Here is a 19,814-nt window from a genome sequence, read left to right as displayed (position 1 = left end):
AGGCTCAGATACAGTTATACTCTAATCTAGTCTGAGCAGTTTCATTGTGAAACTCATTTTGATTCTCTATGCATGAATTTCTAATGTATAAATAAATAAATAAATAAGAGAAGTTTGCTTAGGTAATATATAAGGTCCCTTTTCACTTTTCTAAATTTAATATAATTATTATACATGTAAAAAAAAATGACACCTATCAGTCGTCATTTAGAAATCTGAAACTGGACAATTAAAATTGTTCCTAAAAAGCATTAGTGTAAAAAGTAAAGAAACAGTAAAGGCTTAGTTAGTAGGTACAGCAGTGTCAAACTCTCACAAGCAGCATGTCAGAGTGAGCTATGCTATGCAAAACTGGCCAAGCCTTGACACTCCAGTCTCAGCCTGCTGGTGTCAAAACAGAGGGGCCTTTACCCACTTCAGCCTGGAACTATAGGCCTCTCCGTGGGTCTTTAAGATCCAACCACCTTCACAATCAATCCAAATCCCTTAACAAAGAGAAGGGTACAAGGCTAGGACTTTCAATGAAGTTCATCCCATTAAGATCTATCAAACACTAGGGGATTACTGAAACTATTTTCCAGGCCAATATGCCCTGTTATCTTTGGTCACCCCCAAGAGCTAAATTTATTAGTCTTCTTCTGTACTCTAACCACTGTACTGTTCTTGCTTTATCCTCCTCTAACTTCCCACTGTTTCCCTCCCTACCAACGCTTCCCTCTAAGTTTACTCTGTTCCAAAAAAAACAAATGCATTGTATCCTCAAATTTTTCAGTTTGCTTTAAGTAAAAGCTGCTTCTTCTGCAATTCTCTCAACCTCATGATGCAGGATCACAGTCCCAACCATAGCTCCCATCCAGTTTCCTGTAAAAAGCCCTCCCTGTGCAATTCCTACACATTCGAAGTACCTGGGGACATTTTTAAAATCTCACTGCCCTGGTTACACTCCATACAAAGTAAATCAGAATAGCTAGGGAAGGGAGCTAGCCATTAGAATTTCCACTGTGCAGCAAAGTTAGAATGGAGCATTAGTAGTGTGTGAAGTTCTCCAGGCAATTACAATATGCAATCATAATGAAAACCACTAATCTCCAAAGTCAACACTCTTGACGTGTGGCACACAACATTCTTCTCTATCCCAAGTACCTTGAATTATTTCAACATATGTAAGGGTAATACATCCAACAGTCCATTTTTAATATCATAAGCATTTCACCTCCACCATCTTTCATGTAATTCCACTTTAGCACTATAGACCACACTCTAACTTCATCATATCTTTTCTCTGAATGAGAAATTGGAAAATTAAAATCTTCCAGTTCTACATTAGTTACACCATCTGCCTCTATTTTTCATTTACATTCATAGTTGTAGACACTAGATTCTTCTACTTTCTCCTTATGTTGCCCACTTCTTCTAGTATATTCACTTCCCTATTGAGACTAGACTCCATGGTTCCTCATTGCCAATATCCTCATTTATTACATTATACTGTAATTGCCTGTTTATTTTCCTGCATATACTATATGCCATAAGTCACATGAGGACATAAATTGTATATGCTTTGTTCAATGGTGTATTCTTAGTACCAAGTATAACATATGACACATATAGTCAATACGTATTATTGAATGCACAGATCTTCGGATTCCTCATCAAAATCAATGTTATATAAACCGAGATTCCTTTCCCAGTGATAATCTTCACCAGTTTATCTTCCTTTCTGATCATTAACTGGCACCTTAACACTTAAGTTCCACATGCTCTTGGTCTGTATCAAATCAACTCATTGAGCAAATACTATTCACAGGACAGAGGGACGGGAAGAAGAGTATAAAATATAATAAAAACTACTGGAAAAGTTAAGTAAACAATTGAGAAACTTATCAAAGTAGGAAAAGATAATTCATATTACTATCTTTAAGAGTAATTTTTAAAATTGAATGAAAATTCTCTCATATGTGTTTAAAAAAGAACAGTATGGAAGTACCCAGACTCTTTTTAAAATGGAGAAAGCCAATCTTTACTTTTTACTAAATACATTTCTGCACTGATTTACTTTTCAAGAAGCTTGTAATATTTTTAACAAAAACTGTATTATATCGCCAAAACCAGTTTGGCTCAGTGAATAGAGCGTCGGTCTGCGGACTAAAGGATCCCGGGTTCGATTCCGGTCAAGGGCATGTACCTTGGTTGCAGGCACATCCCCAGTAGGGGGTGTGCAGGAGGCAGCTGATCGATGTTTCTCTCTCATCGATGTTTCTAGCTCTCTATCCCTCTCCCTTCCTCTCTGTGGAAAATCAATAAAATATATTTTTTAAAAATCAAAACTATTATAAATACTTTATTATTTTTGTGTATTTATTTACTTTTAAATATATTTTTATTGATTTCAGAAAGGAATGGAGAGGGAGAAATAGAAACATCAATAATGAGAGAGAATATAGATCATCTGCCTCCTGCATGCCCCACATTGGGGTCAAGCCCACAATCCAGGCATGTGCCCTAACCATAATAACCATGGGCTTATGGGTTGATGCTCAACCACTGAGCCACACCAGCTGGACTTTTTTTTTTTTTTTAGATGTATTTTTATTGATTTCAGAGGGAGAGAAAGGGAAAGAGAGGGAGAGAAAGGGAGAGAGAGAGAGAGAGAAACATGGATGAAAGAAAAGCATCGATGGGTGGACTACTTCATGCCTCCCTCCCGCCCCCCTCCAGTGAGGATCTAGCCTACAACCCTGGCATGTACCTTGACCAGTTACAAAATGGGGCTGCTAGGTGAATCCCAGTAGGGGAAGTGAAGGAGGCAGCCAATAATGATTCTCTCTCATCATTGATGTTTCTCTCTCTCCTAGGGACAGAAGTCATCAGAGTGAAAAGCCCCAGGTGCCTAGCAATGGACAATCGATTATAGAGGGGACCTTGCCTCCTAGGTGACTTTTACTGCCCTAGTATAGTCCTGGTCCTGATGTTTGGACCCCTTGATCTTTCCTCCCCAGAGATAACATCTATGCCTCAGTTGTATTCCAGCTCCACTCCCAGAGAAGCAACAATATCAATCATGGTTGACATCAGGACCAGCTGCACCGAAAAATGTCCCCTCTGCCCTGTTGCCTGCCAATCAATCAGACCACAACCCTGAATGGACACCCCTGGAAAATTGCTGAATATTCTATTGAGAACTTCCCCTGGGACCTCCCTAAAATCTCTGTTCTTAAAACCCTTAGGATGGAGGACCCAGTGCATTCTCTCTAGCCAGGGAGTATGCCCTTGCTTTTTCCTTCCTTTCCCCACCCCTCCCCCCTAGGCACATTAACATTAGCTTCCTCACTCCCTAGCTCCAAGGGTCCTTCCTTTACCTCTAGCTCATTCTAGGAATTACGTTTTCTACCTCTGTAATTCACCAAATAAATGTTCTCTTACAGTTTGGGTCTGGACCAATCCTTTTCTAGCCAGCACACAAATACCTGTTGTGCCATTCCCACCACTTACAACACTCTAACTCTGCTAACTTTTACCAGGACTAGAATATTGCAACAGTTTAAGTGTTGAGCACTTAGGTACTATTAGTCAAGAAAAAACATCAAATGTAAGTAAAACAACATTGGATATAAAAATAGTTGCTTTTATTAACAGTTGCAAACTGATCAAACATGCTTAGAAAAATTCTGAGAACAAAATGTCATCTCAAACTCATCAAGAGAAATCAAGAATTCTAAACTACAATATTATGATTTAAAGAAATACTGAAGAGCAAATAAGACTTTAAAATCAGACCATTATTTCCAAAATTTATGTGATAACTAAAATGAGATGAAATTTTACTTCATACTTAACTCTTTCATTAAAATTGTACAAGTTAAATCAGTTTTATAATTTCCAGGCCTGAAATGATGGTGAATCTAAAAGCCATTCTCCACACATGCATGTTGTCATACAACTCTAGCCCGAAAATAAAAGTCACAATACAAAGAATCACATACTCATGTGCCAAAGCACAGCCAGGCTAAAAATAGCCCCAGGGATCCAGGAGCAAAAGGAATTCAGGTTTAAATAGAGTAACATCCAAGGAGTCTTTCAACAATGCAGGGCTAAGGTCAAAAGCAAAGCAGAATTCACTTTAGGGATCTCACAGAGGCATCAGAATAAAAAGGTCCCGCAGGAAACTGGAAAAAACAGTGCAATAAGCCCACAATTGTGAATTATTCCACATGATATATATGAGTCTCTGGGACTAATTTAAAGATCATTAGAACAATTTAATTTTCACAGTTAAACACAGAAATTACTATTGAACTTTTCCGGCTCACATTATTTCTAAACATGCAATGGAATTGCAGATGGGTGAAATTACCTAATAATGCAACACCGAGAGGCACTTGAGTGGGGAGGCTGTGGTAGCAGCTGCACTCCTCGAAAATGTGCCTCCAACTTGTTGAAATCCATGACCAAATTTTTACTCATACTTGCAACTTTCAAAATAACATTAAAGGCTACAAACTGAAACATTCAATAAAGTGCCACAAAAATCAGCCATATTATTATAAACAAAGCTTTCAGTTTATCTAGTTGAGGAATACATTATTAAGTGGTAAACATGAAATCATAATAAAATTTAAACAGCACAAGATACAAGATAAAATCCAAGTTGTTCCTGCATTTATAACTGATTATATAATAACAACAATCTAATCAGATTTTTTCCTATAGAAAAATTTAAGAGACTTCCATTCTAACTAAAAGTTTGATATTTAATTTTTCTGTCAATTTTGTGTGTGCTTTGTGATCCCAAACACATTATTAAACCACAGTGCACTAGTAAAAAAATGTCTAATGGACACTGATAATAAATAATCCCTGAAGGATAATTAATGTGATAGTTTAAATTTACTGTAGACAGTGTAAATTTTTTTATCTTAATTTTACTACAGAAAATACTTAACCTTCATCCAACAGATACTGAGTGAGGACTACTAAGCATCCAAATCTGTTCCAGGGTCTGGAAATACAACTTGTAAGTTCCATCTTCAGGAGTTAACATTAAAGTTGGGAAGAAGTGAAAAAAAGCAAATAAATGAAAGGTGGGTGGGGACCAAGCATAACTTTCACCAGGAAAATGGAATTCAGCTGGGGGTTTTCAGTAAAATTTGGTAGACCTCTTAAGATTTAAAAATCTTTTTAGGAAAAAAATGATAAATTCACAGATTTTCTTCTCTATTATCACTTTTTCTTTCATGCCACACTGTGAATTAGCTTGGTGCAAATATAGAAACAGAGATAAGCTGACTCCAGTTTTAAGAAGCTGCCATCTCATCCAAACTGGTAGGTTTACCTGGAGTTATATAACTAATATAAACAATTACCTTTTAATTACATTCTCCTACCTTTTCTTCCTCTTCATTTTCACCTTTTAATTATTTGTTTTATTCTGACAAAAGATGTCAACTCTTCAGTAGAATGATCGCCAAGCTGGCACAATTTAATTGATAGTTAATTTACCTGAGAACAGGTTTTAGGTCTGACCCACCACTTCAGCAGCAGAACTTAGCATGTGCCTACTACACTGTGTGTTAGTGTTTGGTGAACAAATTAATTCACACAAATTAATGTCCAGTACAAGTCATAACAAAAGCCTTATAAAAATCATCCTGAACAACAGCTTCTCCTTTTAAGAATGGTACTGGGATTTTTAGAATTACCAGGACTGGTTAAAAATAAATTATTTCCTATAAATATTTATTAATATATACACACAAATCATTGCTAACATTCAAGTAAGTAGCCTTCTACAAATTGTTTTTGTAATTTCCCTTTCAGAAATTCTTTGGCATCAGTTTACCAGCCACACAACAAACCACCCTCATTATTAGTTTGCAGCACATGCTCTCAGTCTGTTTTTTTCCTTTCACTTCATTTTGAAGTCTACCCCCTGCCTCCTGAGGTAGGCAGTTAGACAAGAGCAGGGCAAGGATGAATGGGCTAGGTACAGAAAGTCACTAGGATGGAAAGCCCCAGGAGCCTAGGGTGGGACCACACCTCCAGGTGACTTTTCCTCCCCTAGCACATCATTGGACTTGTGGTTTGGTTCCTCTGACCTTCCCTTCCTAGAGCTGATATCTATGCCTCCCTTGTATTTCTGGTCCAGCCAAGGCTGACCTCAGCACCCTGGTGCCTGCCAATCAATGAGTGGAGACCACCACTGTAAAAGGACACACTTGGAAAACTGTTGAATATTCTATTAGGATCTTCCCCTGGGACTAACCCTAAAATTTGACCCTTAAAACCTTTAGGACAAGGACCCAGTGCGCTCTCCTCCCCTGGAATACACCAGTGCCTTTTTCTTTCCCTCTCCCTTTCCCCTTATCACCCCCCCCCCCCCCCACCTGCTTCCTGCTCCAGATAAGTTACCATTAGGTTCCTCACTCCCAAGCTCCATACTTTACCTCTATAACTTGTTTCCTAAGCTCATTTCTTTTAAGAATTACTTCTACTTCTGTGATTTACCAAATAAATGTTCTCTTACAGTTTGGATATTCACTCTGAATTCTTTCCTAGCCAGATCCCAAGTATTATACTTAAGTTGCTACACCCATATCAGGTCTGATCCCACCACTTAGCCACATATTGCCATTCCTGAGGCCTACAACACCTCCCCTGTAATTACACCAATGATCAAGGCACACCTTTCTCCTGGGATCCACCCACAACTGAGAAGCTAGCAAACCATAAAGCTAGACAGAACCTAGGGCTTGAATTGACATTAGAACAAGGCATATAGAGAAAAACCTGATGTACTAACCACTGATATGTGTATAATTATTGACAGTTCACAAAGAATTATATACCTTATTTCATTTTATTTTATCTTCACAACAATGAGAGAGCAGCTTAGAAAGGTGCTATTATTAAAGCAATTTTACACAGAAGGAAACTAAGGCTCAAAGTTCAAACATCTTCCCTAATGTCACATCATAAATAAGTTGGGACTCATCCTTATGATGTCTAAGATATAGATCATTTGTGTGTTACCTCACTACTGTGGTAGGTATCATATGTTGACAGAAATAAGTATGCTTTACCATGAGTCCAGCTTATTCACTCAATTTCAACCACTTTTTAAAAAAAGGTATGTTAAGAGAGGTCCACTGCTTTATTCAAAGTTCTCTCTCCTCACATTTTCGAGCTCTTAACATCCTTTGAATACCAATGGACCTAAGGTGGTTTTCCTTGATAGTTTGTGTGTGTGTGTGTGTGTGTGTGTGTGTGTGTGTGTGTGTATAAAAGATCCCTGCAAGTCCAGAACCCTTTCTTGATGAACAACTCATCAACACTCAGGATTTCCTAAAATAAAATACAAGAAATTCTATAACTCTCCATATTAGTCAGTTTGTCAAAACCAATTAAGTTAAACAACTTTGCAATGTAATGAAAATTCTATTACCTTCTTTGAAAGTAAATCACCTATCAAAAGCTATGAGCTTTTCCAGAAAAGACATCTATTTAACTTCCTTTAGGCAAATATATTCCAAATTTATTTGAGCCACAAAATTTTACTCCCTTAACAACTATTAACCTGGGACTTCTAAAAGTGCTGCAGTTTAAACCTCCTACAAGGGCTTGCCTATGGTTCCCTGTCTTAGGACACATAAGAAAAATAAAATACGTAAATAAAAGTGCTGCAGTTTATATCTTTTCCCATCTGTATCATATTTGTTAATCACAAAATCAAGAATTAGCATTAACTAATGCCTCACATTTGCATACAGCCCGAACTATCGTGTTTCCCAGAAAATAAGACATCCTCCGAAAATAAGACCTAGCACATGAACAATAAGACATCCCCTGAAAGTAAGACCTAGCGCATCTTTGGGAGTAAAAATTAATATAAGACACTGTCTTATTTTTGGGGAAACAAGGTATTAAGTTTAAATAACTACAATTTTTATTCACTATTTTCAAAAGCACAAGACAAGTGTCAATAGGCTGGTAATTGGTTTTTATGTAAAAACAACCTCCAGAGCATTAGTACAAATTTAGCATGTTTTCCTACATCTTCCTACAAATAGCTTTCCTATATTTTCCTACAAATAGCTTTCAAGTCTACTATGACAAATGTTTTGTCAAATATCATAGGAGTAACATTAAGAGTAAGAATTCCTAACAGGGGCAAAGACAGTAGGAGAGGAAATTTTAATAGACATTAAAAAAAAAAAAAGGCAATACGACCTTTTGGAGCTGTATTTTCAATTCACACTAACCTATCATATTTTCAAGTTTCAAAGTTCATTGTGCATATTTGCTCAATTGACTAATTTTCTCTTTTAACTTAATATAGCCCTTAGTCAATCACTTGCATGGTTTCTCATTTCTGAAAAGGTTTTAAAGATCTACTTCGACAAAAAGCAAAACTGAAGTTTCATATAAATGTTTATCACTATGTTATTATTTGTCTACATACTTGGAATCCCCACCTTGGTTAAAAAGAAAAACAACTAAAAATAGTTAGTATACTGCTGATTATCAGCCACAAAAATTTATAATACATTCCATACTGAGCGCAAAAACTGCACACAATTTGGATTAAGAGGACTTAGGTGTGACTGCTGCCTCCACCACTTACAACAAGCAAGCCACTTTAAACTCTCAATCTTGGTATTCTCATGGGGCTAAAGGAGATAATATCACCTACTTCAATGTCAAAATATAGAAGAACCAAGCAGATGGTACAATCTGAGCATAGTATATGCTTGTTGAACATACGAATCTTTCAAAATTCAGTTTTTCATTATACATTTTAATACCTAACACAAATTAAATCACATCTCCTGAAATTTTCTTATCTAAAGTTAGCACTAAAAGATAGCAGTAAAAAGAAGTCCCACACTACTAATTTTTTAGCAATTAACAATGAGTAAAATTTGTATATCTAAAATATTTCAAAATAGGACTATTCCTGAGCCTTGTTCAAACACACAAAAAAGCTAGAAGTAAAGCAAAAAGTTTTTCTCAAGTAATGATAACTTTCCCAATTTATTGTATCTATTGACCATAATCAGACAAGGAAGTAGCCCTATTTTAAAAAATATCAAAAGAGCTGAAAACTACTCATTGAGAAATCAGAGTTCTGTACTGAGCTGGAAATGGGGTTCTAGTTTCACCTTTGCCACTAGAAATTGCTTGACCTTGGACAAGTCTCTGGACTTCAGTTTTATAATCTATAAGATGACTACTAAAACCACAGATAAGATCCAAGTATCATTTAATCTAGACCTTACTCTAAAAAGGCACTCCAGTGTAGTGGTTAGCAGACTTCATCTAGACTGCCAACGCTGGGACCTGGCACTGCCTCTTATAAGCGATGCCCCTGATAGTACACACAGAGCACATATATAGTGCATCTTACTACTATCACTGATATGTCGCCGAAACAAAATTATTTTAAAATACAAAAGCTGAGAAAGTTCAATCTTTCCAAATCAAGACACTATTTATTTTATTAGCAAACACAATGAGTTCACATGCTAAACCAAGCCAAATTTAATCAAAAGATTGTCTCCTAAAAGATTATACATTAGAGACAACAGTGGAAACTTTTAAGGCTAATTATTCCCACCAAAACATCACACTGTTGGTAAAAATAGAACTTCTGCTACTTCTAAGGTTTTTTGTGTGTTTTGTTTTGTTTTTTTAACCTGATACTGCTAATGACAACAGAAGCTTATGATAAACCACAATTTTCGGGAATGAAATAGACTCCAGGAATGAAAAGATCGGTGGGATTTAGAAATACAGAGTGAACTAGCAAAGACTAGAAATAAATAGTTCATGAATTAAAAATCAACAAGTACTTGGTAAACAAATCATAGGCCAGGCTCTGTGCATAGATTATTAAGAACACATAATCACCCAAGTTGGAAGTTCCTCAGAGGTAGGTAGCCCAGTTGGAAAGAAGGCAAGGAAGTCCTTTATTTTCAAATTCCCACACTCCTCTACCAATATTTTCCCCCCCCATTTTTGGCCCAGATAAAAATACTCCCCATGGCCCCTTTAAATGGCTTCCTACCCTTAGTCCATAGTTCAGCCCCAAAGATGCCCAAGCTGGTGCCTGGCAGCTGACCCCGGACTTCAGCTGAGGAGCTTTGAAGGTATTTTCCTTAAACCCACAAGCATTGGCATGTGCACCTTCAGTGATGCCTACACCAGCAGCATACACCAACCACTCCCCACCACTGGCTTCACGGTGTCCAGGGCCTGGCTCCATCCATTGCGTCCTTCAAGCACTGCTAGCTAGTAAAGGCAAAAACTCAACTTCTCAAAAAAAAAAGTCTCTCTTTTTTTTTTTTTTTTTTTGCCCTGGACACTGGGCCCTAGGAAGGGGAAACTGACTGGCTGGTAACAGCTAGCTGCCCCAGTTCCAGTTCAGGTCCCAGGAAAAGGTGTGAGAGAGGGGGGGGGGGGGGAGGGGGGGGGGGGGGAGGAGGAGGGAGGGAGGGAGGGAGGGAGGGAGGGAGGGAGGGAGGGAGGGAGAGAGAGGGAGAGAGAGAGAGAGAGAAGGGGAGAGGGAAGGAGGGGGTCCCAAGCGATCAGGAGGGTGGAAGGACGTCCAGCACAACTTTCTCATTTATTCCCACGGTGTCAGCTGGAGGTGGCCGGGGTGGGAGGGGGGGCTGCCCTATTCCCTCTCGCTGGGGAACGGGCAGGTCCCCTCCACCACTTAGCGGTCAGGGGCGCGGCGGGCCACCAACCGGCCCGGCGAGTGACCAGCCCGGGATGCTGACCGCGCATGGAGGGAGGCGGAGGGCGGGCCGCGGAGGCCGGGACCGGGGGGAGGGAAGGGGAGAAGAGACCTCGAGCAAACCGTGGGCAGCGCAGAGACTCCGCGATGCCACCGAGCAGCGTGCAAGGGAGAGACCACGAAGGAAGCGGCCGGTGGGGAGGTCGCCACCGCAGGAGGGGAGACCCGAGCCGGGCGGCGGGCAAGGCAGGGGCAACTGCGAAGGGAGAGCGCGCCGGCGGCCGGCGGCGGGACTCTTGTTGAGTCAGCACGGCTCCCCGCGGGGGGCACTTGTAGGATCCCCGCAGCCCGCCTCTGAGGACCGGCCCGCCCGCCGGCGCGAGCACGGTCGTCCTCTGCCTGCCCGGCCCCTTCCCCATTTCCCAGGTAAACACCGGCCGCCGCCGCCGCCGCTTACCTCTGTTAACATTATTACACCCCGGGGGAGTGAGCTCCTCCCTAGCCTCGCCGCATGGCAGCAGCCGTAGCAGCAGCGGAAACTGCCCGCGCCGCCGCCAACGGCGGCAACAGCCCCTTCAGTCCTTCCCCGGGCGGCGGCTGGACTCGGCTTCGCTGGCTTCCCCCCGGCCCGGCTGCTCGCGACGGACGCGCCGCCATCTTGGAAGAGCGACGTCTGCGTCTCCCCGCGACGTGCTCTCCCATTGGCCAGCGCGGCAGCCGCCGGCGTCTCGTGACGGTCTCCATGGCGCCGGCGCGCGGGGGAGCGGACACGGGCGTCCGGAGGCCCGCGGGGCGGTGCCGGCTGTGCCGGCGGCGGCGGCGGCGGCGGCGACGATGGCGACGACGGGGTCCCCGGAGCTGGGCGCCCCAGCCGATGAGTGGCCGCGGGGAGTGGAGAGAGGGCCCCGCGCCAGGCCGGCCGGGGAGCCGGCGCGCCGCACGCCTGCGGGAACCGCTCGTCCTCCGCCGCTCGCCGAGGGCGGCCGGCCCTGGGGGGGAGCGAGGCCGGCGGAGGAGGCCGGGCCCTGGGCGGACGGCGCTGCGGAGCTCGCGGGTCTCGGGGAGCGGGCGGCAGGTGTCCTGCAGGAAAGCTGCCCTTTCGCATGGCCCTGGGCGGCGGCCGGAGAAGACGGCGGCCGGAGAGTTCGGCTCCCTCCACGGTCTGAGGCTTCAATGTGGACCCGCGACTTGTCCCGGCTCCGCCACGCGCTCTCCTAAACTTGGACGGAAACTTCTCTGCGTCCTTCCCGATCCTCGGCGCGCTCGCTACTGGGGTGCGCGGTGCGCGGCAGGTCGTGGAAGTGATACGGGCGTATCGTCTTCGCCCAGGTCCCCACCGGCTGGACTGGCGCCCGATCCCTTGATTGGCCAGCACCTGCATAACAGCGGGGGCTTGGGGACCTTGGGGGGGGAGGGGGATAAATAAATAAAAGCCACTTTATCAGCCATTTATCTCTACAGCTTCCCTGGCTTCTTGACCGGATGTTTTTGAGTTGTCGGGGTGAGCAGACTTCAGCAGGTGTCATTGCAAACATTCCCAACTTCCTTGGGACTGAACCGGGGGTTTGGGACTGAACTCCGGAACAAACGCTGTGAGCCTAGAAGTCCCTCCATCTGAACATGCCTCTGGCTCCAATGTGTTAGTTGACCCGGACCTGCTGCCAAAGTGTGTTGCCCAATTGTAGAAACCATTTTTCCAGGGAGCTGAGACGTGGATTTCCAGAGTTGACGTAAAGACAGACACCTTTCCATGCCATATTTCCAGAGTTAATATAAAGACACCTTTCCATGCCATATTTGCAAGGGATACACAAGGCATTTTGCAAAACTAAGGCCGGTTTGTCCCTTCCCCTTTGCCAGCGTCTCCCCACCTCAATCCCCCTTCCTGGATGCTGGTACTCCTGGGAAAGTGAAATTGTCTCAATATGACATGACTGTCATTCTATGCTGTTGTGTCTTCACCAAGGAAACAAAATGGTTCCTTTCCATAGTGAGCCAGAAATTAAAGAAAAATCCTGATTTTACTTGATTCTACTAATTGAGGACAAGTAGGGTTTGTTGTTTAACTCTACCTCCGACGCACAATTTCCATACTTCTGGGCCAGTTAAATTCTGGCCTCTGCATCACAATAAAATGTGTTGCTGGTAAAATGTGACAGTAAACCATGAATAGGAAATAAGATTGGAAAATACTGCCTGGACTGAGATATTAAGGGAAACCAAGAGATAACTAGAGACAACAGGAACCTGGAAAAAGATACTCTTCCAACCTGTAAATAAAACAGAGAAGAAGGCTCATTAATATTTAAGGTCCTAGCTAGTGAATTAAAACTAATTTAGGTGCCTGACCTAATATTTAATTTTCTACATGTTTTTCCAATTCCACAAGTAAGGCATTTTCACTTTTAATTCTAAGGGTGATATAGACACAGCTTGAGATATCCACCTGTAACATGACATGGATATGCTTTTGACATTGAGAAGTCTGCCTGTGGACCTTAGATCAAGCCAAAATCATCAGCTCCCAGCTTTTTCAGCCAGCGAACTTTTTGTGACCTGGAAAACATTCCTACCAAGTTCCTACAGTCACCTCCCTGACCTCATTTCTACTAACCTCTTTGTTCCAGCACCTTGGACAACAGGGAATCCTCTTGCCCTGGGGTCTTTGCACTGACTATATTCTCTTTATCTGGAAAGCTCTTTCCACTAGATACCCTCCTGACTAGCTCCCTCATTTCTGTCCCATCTTCACTCAAATATCACCTTTTTCAAGGAAGCCTACTTTGACCATCTCATTTAAAATGCTGCCCCTCCCCAGCATATTCCCTTGAGTTTTTTTTTTTTTTCTTCTTAGAACGTATACCTTCTAACATAAATACTGTTTTTCTTATTGTCTGTTTTCCTTCCATTGAAATGTAAGTTCCCTGAGGTCAGGATTTTTCTGTTTTGTTCTAAGGTATTTCCTCAGCAATTTATTCTAGAATTCAAGAATAGTGCAATAGCACATAGTAGACAATAAATATTTCTTAAATGAATGGGTAAATCACTTCCTAAAAGACCCCAAAAGGAAAAGGCCTTGTTAACATTGATCCTTTTTTTAAAAAAAATCCTAATGTTGAAAGGTTAATGTAAAAAAAAAAAATCGTCATTGCATGTTCTTTTCTTGCAATTACGGGGGAATTACTCTTATTGTCACTAAGACTGATAGAGAAAAGTGTATGTCATGTGTTATACCTTTCTCTTCACCTTACACACTGCATATATTTTCAGTGGTGGTAATAGGAGTGGGAGATAATAAGGATAAAATATGTTAAAAGCAAACCTATTTTAAGCACGCATCATAGTTATTTGCTAGCAAGGGAAGCAACAAAGTAAATAAGGAATGTAGTTTCAGAGAGTTATGGAGATTTAGGAGTTACATAGTTGGGAAGAATGCTCACAGAAACAGCTAGCTTTTTTAAAAAACAAAGTAAGCACCTAATTTGGTACAGTTTGCAGTTTTAGTCTATGTGGTCTTAAAAACATCTTATCAGTTATTATAGCAGAAACCTGAGACAGGATGATCTGAGATGCTGGATTCTTTGGCTGTCAATCAGAAATTTAAAACAAAACAGAACAATCCATCTTAAAGAAATACATGATAAGGATACATCTGTGTCTATCTATCATTGCAAAAGGTTTGATTCTCCAACAGAGTGTCCAGTCCAATTAACAGAGGAAAGGATAACAAAAGAGGTCAGGGGCAGTGGACAAAGCATGGGCCTATGGACTAAAGGGTCCCAGGTTCGATTCTGGTCAAGGGCACATACCTCAGTTGCAGGCTCAATCCAGAACCCTGGTCAGGGTCTTTCAGGAGGCAACCAATGGATGTGTCGCTCTCAATTGATGTTTCTCCCTCTCCCTCTCCCTCTCCCTCTCCCTCTCCCTCCTCCTCTCCCTCTCCCTTTCCCTCTCCCTCTCATCCTTTCCCTCCCTCCTTTCCTCCCTCCCTTTAACTCAGGAAAAATATCCTTGAGTGAGGATTAACAAAAAGAGGTCAGGGGCCAAAGATCAAGTGTCTGATGCTTTCCAATAGGTCACTGCCAGTGATTTCTAAACCTCCAAAGAACAATTTACAATGTCCAGTTTGCTTATTTTTTTAGTTTTAAAACAAAAGAATTCTAAAGAGTGTCACAAATTTGCTATAACTTATTTTGAGAAACTGAAGAGTGTAGAACCAACCTCCCAAGCAAATTGCATCTATCAAACAATTGTCACATTTAGTATTTGATTTATTAAGCCATATTATTAATCCAGTTTCCCATAATGCAGACTCATTTACCACCTCTATTGAACACTGAGCATTACATTGTAGGATGCATTCAATAACAAGGTCCAGAGTCAAAGCCAGTGCATCAGTATTGAAGTAATGCATTGCCAACAGAGGAGACACTGTCTAAGAACAGATGACAGCAGGATATCCTGATTCTTTGTTATTGCTTTAGTAGGGCAACAGTAAGCAGAAATCTGAGGGCATTTATGTGTGATCTCATATCTAGCTTCAAATAGCCCAGCATGCACTTTTTTCTTGTATTTTTTTGAGAAAATACTGAGGCAAGTTAAGCCTAAAAGACACAGACAAATGATACAAACCTTTGCTAAAGCAGACGCAGCCATAATAATGATCACAAGTGTCTTCAATAAAAGCTCCACAATGATACCAAGATCTAAAGCAAAAGGACCATGTTGTTTATACATATACGTATACATATACATATACATATACATATACATATACATATACATATACCTATACAGAGGTCTGTAGCATGCTTCAAAAGTGTTACTAAATCACTGGCAACCTCAGTCAATAGTTTATAAAAGATGATTACATCACAAAAATTAGACCCTGATCACTTTTCAAATGTTTAATTCTCAATTATTAATATTATTTTTAATTATGCTCCAGGTGCTGTGGGAGGTATTTTATATATATTTAACAATTGAAAAAGACCATCACAGTAGATGCTACTCTCAAAGGCCATAAGAGGTTTAGTAACTTGCCCCAGGTTACCTATCAAGGATACATACTCTCAATATGATTTATCACTCTTGATATTGCCTCTTAGACCACCTGGCTGAGGTAGTATTTGCCAGGTTTCTCCACTGCAAATTTATTCTTTTTTCTTCCTTTCCATACTATACTCCTTGGAAGTATATAAATCCATGCTTAATGATCAGGGATTTATGCTTCTCCTCCTTGAGGGTAATCTACATTAATTATTTGGAATTATTTGCATAGGAAATTTTTCTCTTTTCCATTTTATGGATTCAATAATTTGTTTATTTGAGTGTGGATTTATAGATATTTATTTTATAGTAGAGACCCGGTGCATGAAATTCATGCACTCAGAGGGGTACTTCAGCCTGGACTGTGCCCTCTCACACAGTCTGGGAACCTTCAGAGGATGTCCAATTGCTGCAGAGGTGGAAGAGGCCCCTGCTACCACTTTTGCACTCATTAGCTGTGAGCCTGGCTCAGGGCTTCTGGCTGAGCAGTGCACCCCTATGGGAGCACACTGACCACCAGGGGCAACTCCTGCATTGAGCTTTTGCCCTCTGGTGGTCAGTTCGTGTCATAGTGACTGCACCATTTGGTGGATTTGCATATTAGCCTTTTATTATATAGGATTTTAAGTTAAATCCAGTACTATTTTATTTTGTTACTTTAATTGTCCCAGCTGTGGCCATTGGGAGCTCTTTCAGAGTTCTGCATTTTTAAAATATCCATCAATGTGAGATTTTTTTTTGTTTTTGAGCATTTCCTTACTTTCTGGTACTACATCATACCTCAATCCTAGAATCAGCCATTTCTCTAGGGAACTTTGGTTGTTTTATTGGAGAACTAGTGGCCCGGTGCACAGATTCATGCACATTGAAAGGAAATTAATTAGAAGAAATATTTTAATATCACTATTTGCCACTTCTCTATAACAGAAGTCTCAGAGATGAAAGAAAATTAGTAAAATGAATATGAAAATAATATATAAATTTATTAATAAATAAACAATAACAACATGATATAACAACAATAAAGACATTATATAAAAACAACAAAAACATGGTATAAAAACAACATTGATAAAAACAATGACTAATAGATTGATTAAACTTATTCTAATATCTCCCTGTATACCACATTAAGAGTGAAAACAGTTTCAGAGTGCTTGACTAATTTCCCTTGTGTTGAAGTATTTACAACTTTAATTTTAACATCACACACCCTTCGAACTCAAGAGAAAACAACATATAACTGACCATGTCCAAAAACAGGTTCAGGTAGGAATATTCCTACTCTGTCTAGAGTTTGTTCTTGTGATTTATTAATAGTGATCACAAATGCTGGCATCATGGGAAACTGTCTTGGAATTAATTTAAATGGGAGGCCAGTGTCAGACAGAGACAAATCAATTCTTGGAATCAGAACAACCTCTCTTTCCACAGATCCTCAGCATTGATTATGTTAGATCACAATCTTTTGTGCCAATAGTTGGTCTTTAGACATAGTACTCTGTCTACAACAACACTTTCTTTCAGCTTCAGAATGTCAACAAAAACAACCAAATTCACGATCAACAATGACAAATCAAAACACGCACATGCGATTGGCACCAGTGAGAGCTTTATATGTATCGTTCATGTGCAATTCAACATTTATTTTTAAACTAAAGACCCAGTGCATGGATTTATGCACCTATGGGGCCCCTTGACCTGGCCTGGGGGGGGTCAGGCCAAAACCAGCTCTTTGACACCCTTGAGGAATCCCAGATTACGAGAGGGCAGTTCTCAGGTGACATACCCCGGAATCAGGCTCCCTGCTCTCTGGTTCTGGGTGCATCACCCAAGAACCACAGCTGTCAAGTCACTGTAGCTGGCAGGTTCTGTGTTGAGCATCTGCCCCCTGGTGGTCATTGCATGTCATAGCTACCAGTTAGACGGTTGAATGGTTGAATAGTTGGACAATTGCTTAGGCTTTTATATATATAGCCAGCCAGCATGCATCATATGTACCAGTCAGTCAGTCAGTCAGACAGGCAGACTGATGGACGGTCGGTCACCTAGCCTTTTATATATAAAGATGGTATTAGAAATCAAAATAAAGTAGGCACTAGATGTGTTCTTTACTAATTGGAATGTCCTTTCTTTTCAGACCTGCAGTTGATAAAGAAATATATGGTTGCACACTAATTTATATATACACACCTATTTGTGAATATTTCTGTCTGGAACTATCTTGATGTATATTAGGCTAAACATGAATTCTACTGATGTATCCAACTTGAACCCATTACCAGAAGAATCATTCTAGGATAGGTCATCTCCCCTTGCTAATCTATAAAATCCTACTCTAACAGTGAGAAACCTGTTTCCTACCATCTGCCATCCATTTACTTAATTGTTCAATTTCAGTATACATGTATATAGAAGTACTGGAACTGTTAACCAATACCCCCTTGAAAAACAACTCTATTAACTAGAGCAGTGGTCAGCAAACTCATTAGTCAACAGAGCCAAATATCAACAGTACAACGATTGAAATTTCTTTTGAGAGCCAAGTTTTTTAAACTTCAACTTCTTCTAATGCCACTTCTTCAAAATAGACTCTCCCAGGCTGTGGTATTTTCTGGAAGAGCTACACTCAAAGGGCCAAAGAGTCACATGTAGCTCACAAGCAACAGTTTGCCAACCACGGAACTAGAGTACAGTATCTATACACAGTTCTTTTTGTTTTTGTCTTACAAACTTAAATCATTTCCAAAAATTGCTTAGTTTAGCACCTTCTCCCCCACCCTCCTCAGTGAGGTTGTTTCATAAGTTTGTAATACTGTTAGATTCTCTTGTTGCAGTCTACTTTCTTTCTTAAGATTTCCCAACCTCCTAAATAATTTGATTTTTAAAATTGTGTCACTCTTTGTGCTGACTTTTGATAAATGAATGTTATATCATACAGACTAGTTTCATAGCCCTAAAACATAAAGGGAAATGCATAATAAAATTACTTTTACATTTTTATGTACATACCAAACAAGTGATGATTTTATAGAAAAACTTCACTTGTATATAAAAATATCAATAAGGATATATATATATATATATATATATATATATATATATCACATATATAATTCTCTATAATAAGTAATATGAAGTTTTTACCATGTGCCAGGCTCTGTGCTAAGTGCTTCATAACAATCCTATAAGATAGAAACTGTCATTATTCCCATTTTAAAAAATAGAAAACAGGTTCAGAAAGCTAAATTTTTTTGCTCAAGTTAACACAACTAGTGTTAGAGTCAATATTGAATGGAAAAAAAAAGAAATATATACATACATATATGTTTATATATATATGCTGTATAGTTGCATATTTAGAATTATATATGTATTTTATGTATCATTACATATAATGAATCTGTTAACTTTAAAAAACTAAAATTTTTCAATGATCTTGTCTCCCATTTCAAATGTGAATCATAAGAATTGTAATGAGTATTTGACCTTCTGTTTTTGCTTTCAGTCAAAGGAGGAAATGAGAAAAGGAATCAGTGCTCAAAGACAAAACTTAATACATCCCCATATTTAAGGCTTACCTCAGCTAGTTTCATCCTTACAGAGTAAGGGTGAAATCAAAGACTGTTGTTATATTCTTTTTACTTTACTAAACTTAATGACTAAGGCAAGAAAATAAGATTGTTCTAATAATCACTATTCTTTTTAAATGGTAATAAAAAAACAACAACAAAACACAAAGTTACTTTGAACCGCCTTCATCCTTACATATATGGTGATCTTTCTGTTTTCAATAAAAATTTTAAATTTAAAACTACTGTATTTGTAACATTTATACACACAAGTTGAAGAACTGACAGATATATGCCCAGTAATACTGGCTGTATTACTGAATGAAAAGAATAAAAGCTGGAGAAGATTTGCATTTTGGTTCTGTCTTTGCAATTAAATAGGATTAAACATTTGAGTGGAAATTCATCATTGGTTAAGCTGCAGTGTTTTTTTTTTGTAAAGTTTGGAACTTTAAACT

The 19,814-nt window shown here is 40.0% G+C and overlaps 1 protein-coding gene and 1 long non-coding RNA gene across 8 annotated transcripts in view; one reads left to right on the top strand and one right to left on the bottom strand.

The window, feature by feature from the left end:
* Positions 1–11,326, bottom strand: part of SNX13 (sorting nexin 13) — a 93,165-nt gene extending 81,839 nt beyond the window's left edge. For all 7 annotated transcript variants that reach the window (XR_006740928.1, XM_036429250.2, XM_036429252.2 and 4 more), the window contains exon 1: positions 11,193–11,326. Coding sequence is in view for 4 of the 7 variants with exons in the window: in XM_036429250.2 (XP_036285143.1) it covers positions 11,193–11,204 (12 nt within the window). In the remaining 3 variants the exon portion in view is untranslated. The remainder of the gene's footprint in view (positions 1–11,192) is intronic.
* A 6,326-nt stretch (positions 11,327–17,652) lies between these two features.
* Positions 17,653–18,793, top strand: LOC118714219. Its single transcript, XR_004986515.2, has 2 exons — positions 17,653–18,256; positions 18,476–18,793. It is a non-coding gene; the product is annotated as an uncharacterized LOC118714219 (long non-coding RNA).
* Positions 18,794–19,814: the final 1,021 nt, after the last annotated feature.

Source organism: Pipistrellus kuhlii, unplaced genomic scaffold (genome assembly GCF_014108245.1).
Source record: "Pipistrellus kuhlii isolate mPipKuh1 unplaced genomic scaffold, mPipKuh1.p scaffold_m20_p_10, whole genome shotgun sequence".
In the NCBI taxonomy this organism is placed as follows: Eukaryota; Metazoa; Chordata; class Mammalia; order Chiroptera; family Vespertilionidae; genus Pipistrellus; species Pipistrellus kuhlii.
Note: the sequence above shows the minus strand (reverse complement) of the source record. Positions and strands in the feature narration are given on the sequence as shown.